The sequence below is a fragment of the Montipora capricornis genome, chromosome 1 (genome assembly GCF_036669925.1).
Source record: "Montipora capricornis isolate CH-2021 chromosome 1, ASM3666992v2, whole genome shotgun sequence".
Lineage (NCBI taxonomy): Eukaryota > Metazoa > Cnidaria > Anthozoa > Scleractinia > Acroporidae > Montipora > Montipora capricornis.
Window position 1 is genome coordinate 21598181 of NC_090883.1, and position 15430 is coordinate 21613610.

At 40.2% G+C, this 15430-nt stretch overlaps 1 protein-coding gene across 1 annotated transcript; it reads right to left on the reverse strand.

The window, feature by feature from the left end:
* Positions 1–353: 353 nt before the first annotated feature.
* LOC138024690 (dnaJ homolog subfamily C member 1-like) lies at positions 354–15051 on the reverse strand. The gene is made up of 11 exons (XM_068871933.1): positions 14873–15051; positions 13045–13146; positions 12147–12193; positions 11058–11229; positions 9658–9766; positions 8208–8390; positions 6524–6666; positions 5470–5589; positions 5026–5089; positions 3272–3654; positions 354–519 (listed from the first exon to the last, which is right to left on the reverse strand). Exons 1-11 carry the CDS (start codon positions 15026–15028, stop codon positions 448–450), a joined length of 1551 nt encoding a protein of 516 aa, XP_068728034.1. The 5' UTR covers positions 15029–15051; the 3' UTR covers positions 354–447.
* Positions 15052–15430: the final 379 nt, after the last annotated feature.

A 15430-nucleotide genomic window follows, 5' to 3' on the forward strand; every position in this document is an offset into this window, starting at 1 on the left:
GGAGGAGGGATGGGGGGAGGGGGGAGGGGGAGGGGGGATGGGAGGAAGGGGGAGGGGGCAGGAGGTTAACCAAAACCGACTCCAAACAAGAGAACGCGGAAAAATTTGGTTGGACACCAACCTAATCATGAGGTACCCACAAAAACAAAGTTGTAGAAAAGGCAAACTTAAAATCCCATAACAGCACGTTTGTCCTCTTAGTTGATAATTTCTTCGCTTGAAAAACACGTTTAAACGCTTTCGTTTCCGTTAAGGAGATTCGGCCGAACCTCCCCCGGGTCCTTCCCAGTATTACGTGAAATCCCACGAAAAACAAACAAACAAAGAAACAAGAAAAAAACCAACAGAGAATGTTTAAGTGCCATGTATTTTATAGACAATAGATTCAAATTTGTTATTAATAAATTACCATAAAAATATTTCATTCATTTGTTTCCTTTCTTTCCGTTATTGTTGTCCTTCCTGCTTCTTCTTTCTAACGCATTCCACGAGAAATTTATACCGTAAAATACAATCCTCCTACAAACAAACCAAAACCACATGTTAACAACTTTTTGTCTACAAACAAGTGTTTATTTGGGGAATCCTTGTCTGCAATATTTTGCTCGTTGCCCATATTTTTTTTTATCTATGAGCCAAGAAAACTGCAGTAATCTTAATTAATGCATTTCGCTGGTAGCTATCGCCGAGGACTTGAACCCTCTTGGAAGATGGATGTTATAAAAATTCTGAATTCTACAAAGAATGTACCGTCTCGTTAGCGCTTTTTCCACTCAACAAATGATCGGTTTTCCTTTTAAGGCTTATCATATTAATTTCTGATTATCTAAAGCAAGCGGCTTAAACTTCTGAACAAGAGAAAGATCTTTAGCTTTTGAAGCCAATTTGTTGATAACGCGATCCCTTCCGTAAGAAACTGAACTCCTATGTGAATGAGGCTATGACGCCAGCAAAGATTCTCTGATGGACTGTCGTAAAACCAAAAACCAGAGTTGAGACTCTGACCAATTACAGCATGCGTAACATCGTCGCAAGCCAATACAATTCCAAGAAAATTACATGGTTTCCAGTTTTTCGGAAAAAAACTTTCTCAACAGCTTCATGGTCATAAGATCTAAGGCATGCATTGGTACACAGATTAAAATAGCAACTTTCCGGAGGCCAATCGACCCAGCTAATGCAACGATTCAGATTTCGATCGGTTGACCCATTCTCGTCACCAGAGCCGCGGGTCGACCCAAGGCTCTGGGAAACTCTATTTAGGAGAACATGCGCCGTAGGGTTCTTATAGCAAAAAATGGCTGTTTGAACCTTACGGCGCCTGCTCACTCCTCGTGCTAACATGAATGCAAGGAGCAAGGATGGCACAGTCGGTTAGTGCGCGGCCTTGGTGCAAGAGGTCCTGAGTTCGATTCCCGGATCTCGCATCCTTGTTTCGACTCCTTTCCTTTCCGTGTAGCTACGTAGCTTTAAATACCCGTAAAACGGAGCACTGATGGAGTGGGGGGAGTAAAATGAGCGCACCGTCGACCTCAGGTTTGTCAGTGATTAAAAGTTACTGTTACGAGTTATCGACGTTAAATAAGGTCTACTTTACTTTACTTTACTTTACAATGCACTAATTAGAGACGCTTTTGATTGTTCTTCACGAAAACCAATGAGAAAACACTTTGTTTTAGGGTTCCCCAGAGCTCTTCTCTCCCTCAGTCAAGAGAAGAGCTCTAGGGTCGAGATTGTTGGGTGACCCTCTTATCACACACGGGGCAAACTTACTGAATGCTAATTGCCTGTGACAGGCATTTGTTCTTAATCACGTGGCACTTTCGATAACCCAAAGGCCATGATAACTTGGAAGTTGCTTAGCAACAAAGCGTTAAACTGGCTTCTCGAAAGAAAAAGATCTCACGTGAATGGGATTTCGTGAATGCGATTTTGCGATTTGTGTATTTCAGTTCATCAAATTTCGTGAAAACTTTGAAAATACGCCTGATTGCATATACAAACTTTTAAGTTTGTAAAAAACAAATCAAGGAGGTTCCAAACGGGTTGCTCATCAACAAGGAGGGCCATTGAGTCTTCTGCATACCGGGTAAGTTTTGATTCTCGACTTCGTTTATTAATAATTCCCTGATCTGGGTTGCCACTCATCAGTAACAAAAACATTCTCTGACTTCTCCCTGACTTTTCCCTGACCTCAAAACAATTTTTACCGACCCTAATTTAGTTGAATAATCAAATTTGCTTCAGCTTCTTTTGAAGGTCATCAATGTTTTCCTCTTTATTTTCGATCCCTTTTTTGCCTGGTTTTTGCCTGACCGTGGCAACCCTGCTGATATTACCTAGTGTGTCTGATCGTCTTGGATAGCATCAATGTGTCATTTGAATAAAAACAAAAAAATATCTAACTGGCAGCCATTTTGGAAAAAAAGTGTATAGTATCCCTGATGGTGGGCTGCCTTGGGGTGAACCATCCCCCCCCCCCCCCCCCCAAAAAAAAACCCTAATTAGATCCACGTTCCCTTGTTCTTCTCTCCAACTTCAACATCACTCGTGTCTCGGAATACAGACAATTAATGTCGGAAAGTGTCCCCCAAATGCTGCTCCTCAAGTGACGATAAACAGCTGCGTTTACCCTAAGCTGAAAATAATCCTAACCTTTACACTTTCCTTATTGTTGTAAATAGGTCAGAAAGGCGTAGACTAGAAGGGGCGCTTCGTGTTGGATGTCAAAATTGGGCGCGCATCTAATTAGAGTCGATTCTGGACATACCGGTGAGTGCCACGCTCGGGAATAAATTGCTTTCGGGCGTGACAGATGATAGTCACACATCTAATGATTTTTATTGGAAAACACATAAAACCATCGTCGGAGGTTCACAGTTGCACCGAAAGAAGCTTTTGAATAATAATTCCAGGATAATTCGTTTAAGACCATAACATTGCCACCGTTTCCCTATTTGTGGACTCAAATATGGTTTTCGTGACGGGCACTTAAACGGAGAAGGAAAAAGTCCCAAATACCAACTTTTTCCAGGCATAATTGCAGCTGCTTTGGTTTCATATCAAACTGCGAAGTTCTGTCCAACCTTATACCCTAAATACTCTGTTTTCCTTATCAGTGGCCAAGTAGCGGCATTAAGACGAGACAAAAGCAAAGAGGCTTGTATCAAGACAAACTACGTAAACACACTCCTTTCTCGCTTCCACTCGGAAGCCTGGTCTCTCAGCACTCACCCATAATAGGCAGTATTCTGGAATGAAGTTGGCTTACCTTGGTCTTCCCAGGCACTGCCTGTGCAATACAAGTCCATCTATCTGCCACTGTTTTAGGATATTGTTGAAGAGCAAGTTCCAGCTGCTTTTGTTGATTCTGGCTCCAGACAGTGCTGTCATTATCACCAACAACCGTCTTACCCATCCCACCCATCGCTTCTGTTGTCTTGTCACTTTTAACGCTAGCCGCTGACCCTGCAGCAGCCTGACTCGCGGGCCTTTCCGCAGTGTTCTTTGTTGCAGTTTTGGCTTTGGCTGTCCTGTTGTGCTGATTAATTGTGTTGCTGCCGAATTTGTATCGTTCGTCTGCTTGATCCAAGCAGTCGTCGCTGACAACCGCTTTCTTTTTGTTCATCACCAATGTGCTCAGGTCGCCCTCTCCTTTCACCAAAATAAACCAAAGAAAACAGACTAAAAAATGTCGATACGATTTAGCAAAGGAAATGATTCAAACTTCAACGTAAGTCAATCTCAACCACAAAAGATAGATCACAGTCCAGCCTTCATAAAGAGAGGATAAGGTAAGAGAGCGGACCCCTCATGCATGGGCCTCTTCCAAGGACAGTTTTTTAAAATCTAATTTTAGCACATGGTTCAGCTACGTAGCTATTTCCAGAGAGGCAACTGATTGGCCAATAGTAATGACGTAATAAATTCTTAAATATGCGCGACTTGGAAACAAGAACTTAAAATAGCTTTGCAAAACTAAAAATAGACTTTAAAAAGCTGTGATGGAGCATGGGGGAAAAAGATCAAAGAATCTGTCAGGGCTGGTTTAAACGTACAAAAAGTAAGATACGCAAACTTCTTTTTACAAAAGACGACATAACGCCGACCGCAATCGACGGCAACCCGAAGGCTCCTCTTTCTTACAGCTCCTGTTGTACATTAGGGCATCGCAGGGAGGGGTGGGCACTTCTCCAATCTCGTTGCATGCACCACTTGTCCCTAGTGATACTGGTACTCATTTTACCGACCATAAATAGATGGAAAGCTGAGTTAACTTTGGAAGACAACAAGTGATAAATAATCCGTCTGCACATGTTGCTTCTTCTTCTTTTTTTCTGACACACGAAAGTGTGTTATTCAGGCATAATGTCTTGTTGCCATTGTTTGTTTGTTTTTCTTTTCCATTTTCCTCATAATGTTATATTATTGCCCAATTGATTATATCAATAGAAATACTTGCGAAATATCTCTAGGAAACCGTATGAACGCGAGTTCAATCTGAGAGCTTTCAAAACATCACGAGTGACCATAAATCACCATTTTTTTAATTTCTTATATACTCAACGAATAGCCCTTATGCGTGATGAGGACTGACTAGATGATCTTATCCCAAGCCTCGAATTCAAAAATCAAACTTGTAAATTTTAGCTTGAGATGAATCCCAAAGGAACAAAATTGTAAAGAAAACCCACGTGCAAAGAGTATTTTATGTCCAGATGATGTAAATAATTTCGTGCAAACAAGGCTTGGTGGTGAATTTTTGAGCATGACGTCACCATGCATAAGGCCTTTTACTCCAGGGTTATGTTTCCATAGCAACTTCCGTATTGCAATCTAAAACTTTTTTAGTATTCGTCATTGACCAATCAAAATCGCGATAATCTGTCGAGTATACCATAAAAATAGTTCAGACTACCTTTAGATTAAAGGCACATAAAACATGCTTTTAGCCACTAATCATTTTGCCCAAGAGTGAAACGCGCAATTTTCATGACCAGAGTCTTAAATCTATCCGACGAGTACCTGTGTTTGAGGAATGGACAGGAGCTCCATAAGACTGCTTAGTTTTCTTCATCTGTTTCGTAACCTACAATACGGAAGACAAATTAACATCAATAATCATAAAAATTACAATTTCCTCGATTGTGATTGGTTCAAAAAACTCCCATTTTCCACTAATTCACTTGCCAAGTTGTGATCGTACAGTTTGTTATCGGATAGTTTGTTATTGGACAGTTTGTTAACGGACAGTTCAATAAGCCAATTACATTCAAGGTTGAAGTTTAAATCAACCAATCACAACCTTAGTTTCAATCACCATAGAAACAGTGCACAGAATCCTAAATTTTCCCTTTCCTTCATAACTTGGCTCTCCTTGTTTTCTCACTAAATTGTAATTTTTACGATTAATTGGAAAGAGAGATTTCACACTATTTTTTGAGCGTAATACAGGAAAACGCCACAAACCTCGTCGACTGATCGTCCAATCTCCACTGCTATCTTCTCCCAACGATTCGGGGTTCCACCGGGAAATTTGGCCATCGCTCGTACTAGAAGAGATTGATCAAGATCTGTCCACTCACCTGACTAAAAACCAAATTGAAAGAAGGATTGAGGTAACTGGACAATGAAAAAAACCTCCTTTGGTTCCATGGACCAGTGGTTTGATATAGGCTCCATTAAATTTTCAGATTAAAAATTAAAAATTTCTAGCCCCAATTATTGAAAGCCAAGGAGGCTATTTTCAGTGGACGGACAAGCCATAATCAGTTTGAAACAAGCAGTTTTGAATTGCGGAAATTCTTCCAATTCTAATATGCATACATTGTATTCATAGCCAACAGACAGTTTACAATTGGGTGCTTAGTAACCTGGCCGATCACAGAAAGGCTTGAGGTGACATGTAAAGCAGAGGTAATATTTTTTGCCTTTTCCCAGCAGTATTTATTAAGTTGAGCGCAAGCTCCTGCCAAAACTACCGTCATTTTTTTTTCAATTCGTTTACGAAAACGTTTGGATACGTGTTTATAGCGCGAATGCACTTGACAAAATTATATCAGCGGTAAAACATGTTGCAAAAACATATAAATATATGTCCAAAATTATAAAATGCATCGAAAGTGATACAAAAAAAACTAAAAGCCGAGATTTTGTAAACCACCCGCAAAGAGTAGGGTATGGGTTTCCCGGTTTGGCCTTATAAATGGCACAATACCCGGAATAGACCGTTTTCGAATTCTCACGGTTGGACTGGATCTAGTATGAAATGGAGGCTAATGCGGGCAAATCTTTTCAAATGCAAATTAATTTGCCCGCATTAGCCTCCATTTCATGCTAGATCCAGTCCAACCGTTAGAATACGAAACTGGCCTATTAGAGCTTGCTCTATTGTGTGAAACGTTTCACCTGGGTGGTAAAATTCAAATTTAAAAAAATACAGACTGTAATAAGAAGAATAAAAATTGGTTACGGTTGAAACAGTTAATTCTCATGGAAAACTTTGTCACCCTTCAATACTGACCTTCTCTACAGTACACGTCTGCTTAAAGTTATCCGAGTTAACGTTTATGACATTTGGAACGGGTGCACCTTCCCAGCTGGGATCATCCTCATCGTCCTGGGGAACATTGACTCTCTGTCTCCTTCGAGGTTTCGCTGTCTGCTCTAAAAGTTAACATACTTATTCAAATCAGGCAACTCAAGGATTGCACGCTAGTGAGTTGCACGCTACGTGTGACAAACGTCATGAAGTGTCCCAAACCCTTGTCTAGAAAGGCTGGTGATAAGCCCCAGTGTTCACCTAACATTTTGAGCAACGGACGGAAACCGGAACTGAACGTTTGACATGCCAGGACAGTGCGTCTCTCCCAGATTTTTAAACTACCTATCGTCTACCGCTATAGAGTGTTTTTACTTACGAGATCAGTAACCTTGCTTTTCCACCGAATGCATGGTTCGTACAAGTTAAGGCAAACGAACTTCAAGGACTTTTCAAGGACAAATTACAGTTTTCAAGGACTAACATTTATTCAATAAACTGACATTCTTGGTCCCACTCATTGGAGTCATTTGCAAATTTTAAATAGACCACGGATGATCACATTATTTTATACTGTAATATTTTGTAATAACACTTTTTAAAACGACAACAGTCACTGGCCATGACTTGAAGTTGCATCTGGGTACAGATATAGTACTTGAAGATAGAAAAATCATATTGTTCATAAAAGTGCTACTAAGATGATGATGATGTTTCCGTGGTGCAATGTGCATGAAATTGAGGTGAAGATGCAGTTTCGCGTCAAGTACGCCTTCGCGTTTTCTACCTAGATTTTTCTCACCGTAAATCGCTTATGGCTTGTTATTAGTCATAAATGGCTACATTTCTCAGAAAATGATGTGGCATAAACAAATTTGTGAATTTCAAGGACTTTTCAAGCCCTAATAAAGAAATCAAGTACTTTTCAAGGACCTCAACAAATTCAAGGACTTTTTAAGGCGGGTACTAAAATTCAAGACCTTTTCAAGATTGTGCGAACCATGGAATGATGATGCATGATAATAGAGCTCGTTTGCATGATAATAGAGCTCAAGAGGATTAGTTAGGTTCACCAACATGGCCGCCGTGACGTCACGTGAAAAAAACTCAGTTCACTTCCGGCCGCTGTCCGTGGCTAGCCCATTAGGGAACTTCAGCAACGACAACGGCGACGGAAACGAGAACAACTATGCATATTTCGTGGGAAAAAAAAAAGCTTTCCACGCCCTGCACGTGCGTTTTTCACTTTTGCCCATTTAATTGCCGTCGTCTGCAAAAAAACACAATGTGAAATGGCCAAATTTGAGTTTTATGAAGGACGTCAGCACTTGAGGATAAATTCTCATTTAAGCGCCGTTCCGACCAGTGTCATTTTTGACGAACTACCACACCCTCGTCAAATTAAAAGGTTGAAAAAGGCACGAAGTGATTGCAACAACGCGAATTTATATTGTGAGACGACGTTCCCGTTGCCGTCGTCGTTGGTTAAGTTCCCAAGTATCCCAGACACTGCTCCAATAAAACCGTACCTCTAAACCTATAATCCCAATCTTATTCATTTCAAAAGCCGAGGCTCTTCGCGGAGCAAGCGAAAAGGAGGTGAGTGACTGACTAACTGATAGAAAGTTATTAAAAGAAGAATTTTACCCGCAGTGCTGGAACATACCTGCTGGTTCATCCTCATCGTCGTCTTCATCATTTTCAACTTTTTCTTTCATTCTCTCCCTCCAATAATCCAGCAGCGCTTCATATAGCTCTGGAAGCGATTTACAAAACTTGACCAACATGTTAACTACTTGAAAAGGTAGCAAATCAAACAACGTAGGCTTGGAAACGCCGACCTCTTGGACTACAACGGAAAACAAATATAATAATACTCAATTGACCACTGCCGTTAAAGAGGCCATTTAGGCCCATAGGCTAGTTTGGATTTCTACGCGAAACAAAGAAAAGAGTCGAGGTTCAGGGGGCGAATAATTTGTATTCTCCTTTGTTTTTCACCGGAAAAGAGAACATTGTTCTTCTGAACCTCGACTCCGTTCTTTTGCTCTTCCATATTTCGAAATTAGCTTATTACCACTGAATGGAAGTAAGGCAGCCAGAGTCACTTTATCAGTATGATGTCATAGCGGAAAAGAAAAAAGCTTCCAACGAGCCTTATTAGCGCGGCGGCCACATCGGCCATAGACAATAGGGAGCTTACGAAACGAGGACGACGACGGCTACGAGGAGTTCATTTAAAAATACGAGTTCGCGTTATTTATATCACTACGAAACTATTTCATGCCGTGTCGCGTTAAAAATGTGTAGTAACTGTCGAGGAATTAAACTGGTATGAGTGGGTTGGAAGCGTACAGAGAGAACTGAAAATTCATCGTCATGTGCTAACGTCCTCCACAGAACCTTGAATTTGGTCATTTCACGTCGTCATTTAGGAGATGACGGCAAAGAAATGTACCACAATGTAAAACGCACGTGCAGAGCCATTGTTTTTGCTCATTAAACCTATTGTTTTTTAGCGTCGTCGTTGCCGTCGGCGTCGTCGTTTTGTAAGCTCCCTAACAGATTTTGTACCCCGACCCTCGAGTTGAAAAGTTTGGCAACGAGTTTCGGTGGGCCAAAACAAAATTCCCTCGGAGCTCAACATTGTCGCCGTGTGATTAAGGCCCATAGGAAGTTCACGAAACAAGGATGGTGACTGACAAAACGAGAACGCCACAAATCCATATATAGACAAAGCCTCTTGGAGGGAATTGGGAGGGAGCTTGGGCACGCGACGTTTTAAAGCCACGGACTGCAACCGGAAGTTAGCTGCTTTCCTTTTTAACTTGTCTTGACATTATAAAGTCCATCTTTATTCTGCTAAGTATTTTTTCACCGTTAGAGAAGATTACTTAAAATATGAGAGAGACCACTGTCTTGTCTCCCGAAATGTTGACTTCCGGTGTCTGTCCGTGGCTCCAAATCTTAGCGTGCTTAAGCTCCCTAATGCACGCCCCCTTCGTAAAATGAGCAAATACCAATTATTACAACCATTTCTAAATAGAAAAATCGTTTGTCTCGCTGAAACAAAGTGTTTTGAATTTTAGAGTCTCTCCACATTAACAATTTCTTACCCAGCATATCAGCTAAATCAGGAATATCTTCATCGCAAAGCTTCGCTTTCAGCTTGTTTTTGTTCCGCTTCTTATCCTCTCGTTTTTTCTTAGAAAACAAGAGTTCCTCCTGTAGGGTAGAAAGATGAAAAGGCAACAGGCATTGATCACGGTATAGAGGTCCACACAACATTAGGGAGTATATATCTTTCTTGAGAAAAGAATAATTGTGCTAATTGCCCTACACTACAAAGTAGAGCCTACAGGTTGATGAATCATTTGCCAGCAAATTGATTACACGGGCTAAGCATTTTTGGCTAAGGGTGCCAAACTTATACAGTGCATCCAATTTCCCTCCATTGTAACGATGTTGGATGTTAACCCTGGCGAATAAGATAACGAGTTGTAATGACCTTGCTCCTACGAGTCTCCAATAGCTCAATGGTAGAGCATCCGGACTTGTAATTTTGAAAGGTCCTTAGTTCGACTCCTGCGAAGGAGCCTTCGGATTATTTCCGATTATCCCCGAGTCCTATCCCCCGCGAGACTCCTATAGCATCCTAACTAGTAATCACTAGGTCGTTAGTTTGACCCCTACGAAGGAGCACTTGGATTTTTTCCGAGTGTCCCCGAGTCCAAGCTCCCACTAGTCTCCTATAACATCCGAACTAGTAAGCAGAAGGTCACGAGTTGGTTCGACTCATACGAAGACGGAAGAACTCGGATTTTTTCTCGGAGTATCCCCGAGTCCTAGCACCCATGATTCTCCTATGGCATACGAACTAGGAATCGGAAGATCGTAAGTTCGACTCCAACGAAGAAGCACTCGGATTTTTTTCCGAGTATCCCTGAGTCACCATCGCGATAATACATCTCTTCATTTCATTCACCGGGGTTCAGTTAACATCTAACATCACCTCCGTTATAACAGCTTAGAATCCCATACGCTGATACGCCATTAATATTTTCAAGGCAGACAAGAGAACCAGGGGAACCTGGGAAGTATGGAAAAGGTCTCCAAAACGAGATGGCTACCTTTATTTTCTGAGATTTTTGTGAATTCAATTATGAACGTGTTTGAAGTAATTTAAGTAGTTTTAATAAGTTTTCAATATGTTTGGTTTTAGTTTTGGATCATTTTTAATAACTAAAGTTCCAAATACTTTTTTTTTCTTTTCTTTTTCTTTACAGATGATGTGACTTGATAAATGTTTAATATGGGACCAGATTGCCAATCGAAGACCTGTCACCCCTGTGTTTTAACTTGATATGAAACATCTGAGATTTTCCTATCGCTTCAGTGAACATAATAATTCCTACCAATCGTAGCTGTTTTCACAACAGTCTCACACAACTGGATGACTTATCATAAAACGTCATCATCTAAGTTTGCAAAAGTATTTCATTTAAAAAATGCCTACCAGTTCAAATTTCTTTTCCAAGTAAATGGACCATGCCACAATGTAGTGACCTATTGTTAGTATGAGGAAGATAAGAAGCATAAACTCTATCAGCCCCATCTTGCGTACTCGCCGGTAATAAAACACCGGTTGTCGCCAGTCAGGAAGGCCATCACGCAAAATAATGTCGTATCTGTAAAAAAAAAGGGAAGGAAAAACAAGTGATAACAAAAATACCCAGCAAAATAAATTTCATAAAATGCACTTGTCTACGGAAGTCCATAGGAATTAGTATTCTTTATAACAAATGCTCATAATGAGATGGAGCAACTTTGTGGCGTCAAAACAGCCCACGGTACCCTGAAGTGGGTTGGTGGATTTGGCATCATGTCTCAGCCATCATTACCAACTCGTATATCATCTGCTACAGTAATATTATCATCATCATCGTCATCGTCATTGCAATCATCGTTGTTGTCGTAACTGTCATAACGATTGTCAGAGTAACCATCAATCATTCCCATCAGTTTCAGTTAATTACAGTATACAGGCAATTACTGACTATGATACAGGATAATTGAATCAGTGCGAAAAAACAATCACAGATTTAGCCTTGTTTGCTATCTGGCTTTTTTGTATTGTGTACTTATTAACTTTTTTCAATCAGAGAAAGAAAATCAAAACGTTTCATAATACTTTCATATAGTGAACCTAAATCAACAGGACAGCTGCACAGATCGATTAGAGACAAAACAATAACTTGTTGTTTCAGTTGTTGTTATGATATTTCACTGTTTTGTACTGCTGTTGTTACAAGGCTGAACCAGGCTGACAATTAATTCACAGCGGGGGTGGATCCAAGATTTTTGTAAGAATGGGGTGCACCCCTAAGAAATGACTTAACTGACATGCGACATAAACAGATTTTCAAAGCAAACAACAAAGATAAAGGCTTATTTTTGTACAATACTACTTAATTTTGAAACCCACAGGTCATCTCAGTGGGAGGAAGGGTGATACCCCTGTACCCCTCCCCTAGATCTGCCCCTGCACAGTCACCACATATATAATTATCTCAACCTGAATTACATAATACTGTCAAAATTATACCTTTTTCTCTTTTCTTCATCTTTAAGAACCTCTGACACTGCAACAAGCTGGGAATGTAAACAAGAATGTTATACAGCAAGTTTGCAGTGGGGATGAAAGTTACTATATGAATTTTAAAAAGGGTTTTGAAGTGCCACATATATGAAAAAGTAAGGGCTATATGACGATAAGCATCGTTGAAGGAAATCTTCCAAATTATTTACAAAAGTATCATTTTTCTGTGACATTGTTGATGCATTCTAAAGTCAGGACTCTTCTGAAGAACCTGCTGCCAGCCCAAAAACGAGCCTTTTCTGAAACACTCAACCTCTTCCATAAATAGTACAAGTGTAAGTTGTGAGGAGCCATTATGATAAATAAAATTGACATGAACAAAAACTCTTCATGAGAGCAACGCTCACTTCTCTTAACCCATTCACTCCACGGAGCCAAACTTTATAGATTTTACTCTGTCTAATGCCAGACGATTTACTCATCAACGGAGGCAGTTTAGGAGTCAATGGGTTAACATACTAACTCGACTTCCTATTCGTGGGGAACAGGGATGGCGCAGTGGTGAGAGTAATTGCCTACCACCAATGTGGCCTGGGTTTGATTCCTATTCGGTTCTCTACTCTGCTCCAAGAGGTTTTTCTCCCAGTACTCCAGTTTTCCCCTCTGCTCAAAAACCAATATGATTTGATATGTATCAAGTTGATTTGATTTCATTTGTGCATGACCCCACGTGCTTTTCAGCTTTAAACAGTATCATGTGAAAATAAAGTTCCATTAATTATTATTATTACTATTATTATTATTATTATTATTATTATTATTATTATTATTATTATTAGTTTCTTTGTCCTTGACATTCCTCCCTCCACCAAAACTATTCCACTGCGAACATTTTGGACTATACCTGTCTAAATTTCATCTCTGCATCAGGCTCCTTATTTTTATCAGGGTGCAGCTGAAGAGAAAGTTTGCGATATGCTCTTCTGATGTCTGCTGGGCTGGCATCCTGTGGAATGATTAACCCAGAGTTGATGAATAGGAAGTTTTGGTTATTAGAGGGAACCCCCACTAAAGTTGGGTTAAGGGGGCTGCTGCTAGTTCCCTTAACCTTTAACTTCCAGTGGTCAGTAATAGATTCTACTCTAACACCAGATGATTTTGCAAGTCAATGCTGGGCCCCCTCACAGGGTTGAAAATTGTGCCTTTCTGGTTGCCAATGTGACTAAAAATTGAGTACTGGCCACCAGAATTTCACAAACTGGTCGCTAGCAGGTGACCTACTAATTTGCACTGCTATTTGCATTACTATTGTTAACGTTTACTTTGACAACAAAGTTCAGAGCCGTTTGCCAACAAGTGTCTTATTTTTTCTCCTGCCAATGTTTTTGAAATAAAAATGAAATTAGTTTTCCTGTTAACTACCTCCATAACGTTGCAGGCTGCCACACTTTTTTGTGGTTTCTCTTAAAAATAATATGCTTTGCGGGCCAAAAAAACGACGACTCAGGAAAGAGGTTCAAGGCACTGGTGTGAGGAATGTAACACACTTGTAGCTTGGCACGAAAAACATGGTGGCTTGTCTGCAACACAACGTGACTCGTGTTTCCACGGCTGTCATAATGGAAGAAAAGAAGGTTTTGAACTTTGAAATGAACTAAGGTGCAGATGGATTTCTACATTTGCATTTGAGGTTGGATACATTTTCTCTCCAAGAGTTAGTCCATTAAAATGAAAGTGGAAAATAATGCTTGACACATACACAAGACCGCGCAGTTGCTGCATGTCCAAAACAGGCATTTTTCATGCGACAAGAAAAGGCGAAAGTTTTCGCCAAGCACAGTTTGCCATCTGGCGACCTAAAATTTTTATTTAGTTGCCAGTTGGCACCCACAGAATTTCGGACCCTGCCTCAGGCCTTTAAGGGTTAAAGGCCAGGCTGCACAAACACACCTCCACTGCAGGGTAACAAGGAGAGCAAGGTGACAGTCCATAAGGCGGATACTAGAAACCATTTGAAGGATTTTTCTAGGCAAATACCAAGGATAATACAAACATAACATGTACTATAAGAATTCCAACTGTGGTAGAATGAGGTTGAGACAAAATAAATGGCTATTTATAGCCATCAAAGAGAGGATGGGGGGGTTGAAACAGGATATCATCAGAACTCAAGCAAGTAGCCAATGAAGAACTTGAAAATCAGGGCCTCTGAATTCTCAATCCTGCAAAACCACCACTCGGCCATGTGGCCTTGAGTGAACCAAGAGGGATAACAGATGAAAGGGATTGGACATTTTGCACAGTGCCCTGAAAAGATGGGACAGATTGTGAGAGACAGGGTTTGGAGATGAACCACAAAAACTGCAATGGGGCCTTGGGACAGACCACAAAAACCATATTTGAAAAAGCCGTATGTTGTGTATCGTTGATATATATAAATATATATATATTTTTTTATTATCTGGACGGGAGTGTTTTCTTCCGGGAACTAAAACACTCGTAGAATCAATTCAATAGGACCTCTACCTCTGTGAACCCACGATTGATATTGCCCTGTCTAAGTGTTTGCTGGGTACCACTCAGAAGAAAATGACCCCTTATGGCATAGATAAAACCTTACGTGACTAAATAAAACTGACCACTCCGATTAAGACCCTTGATTCTCTCTTAGCAGATTTTCCTGTAAAAAGCCATTGTTTGAAAGCTCTAATCGAAAATTTAAAGAAACTTACTTGTTTTAACCCTAGAATATTATAGAAATTATCCTTGACTTCTTCCACAATGTCAAATAATTCAAGGTCAATAGAGTCCCAGCCATGAACGCCAGTAGATTGCGAGAAAATTAATGAAATGAGTAAAATCCAACATTTCTCCGATTCAGCCGCCATTTTACAAACATATTATTGTGAGGAAATCCCAAGCCCCCAACAAACAGTAACGACCAGAAAGGATTGGCACGGCTCCCACCCAGTCTCCTTCTTATCTTTCCTCCATGTTTTTTTTTTTTCTTTTGTCGTGGAGATTTTCAGTTTTTGCATTTTAAGGTAAGTATTTAGACTGATAATGAGGTCAGATCTTTCTTCACTGGTTTCTTTCTTTCTAGATGGACAATAGTCTGTGGGCTTAGGTTTAGAAAGGGGCGACAAGATGTTTAGTGCCGAACTCCATAATTCGCAATTCTGCGAAGCCAATAAATCACGAGAAAATAAAAGGATTTACATAAATTAACGTTAGAATATGTAAATAATATCAAAATAATCAAGCCATGTATTCTATTAGTCTACTGTGCT

Bases quoted from the DNA above. Each gene is read 5' to 3' on its own strand.
- LOC138024690 (XM_068871933.1), bottom strand. From the start codon at position 15,028: ATGGCGGCTGAATCGGAGAAATGTTGGATTTTACTCATTTCATTAATT. The intron at 11,230-12,146 runs GTATAATTTTGA...TTTTTTTTACAG, and splicing joins GATGAAGAAAAGAGAAAAAG to ATACGACATTATTTTGCGTG. The intron at 6,667-8,207 runs GTATGTTCCAGC...GTTAACTTTTAG, and splicing joins CGATGAGGATGAACCAGCAG to AGCAGACAGCGAAACCTCGA.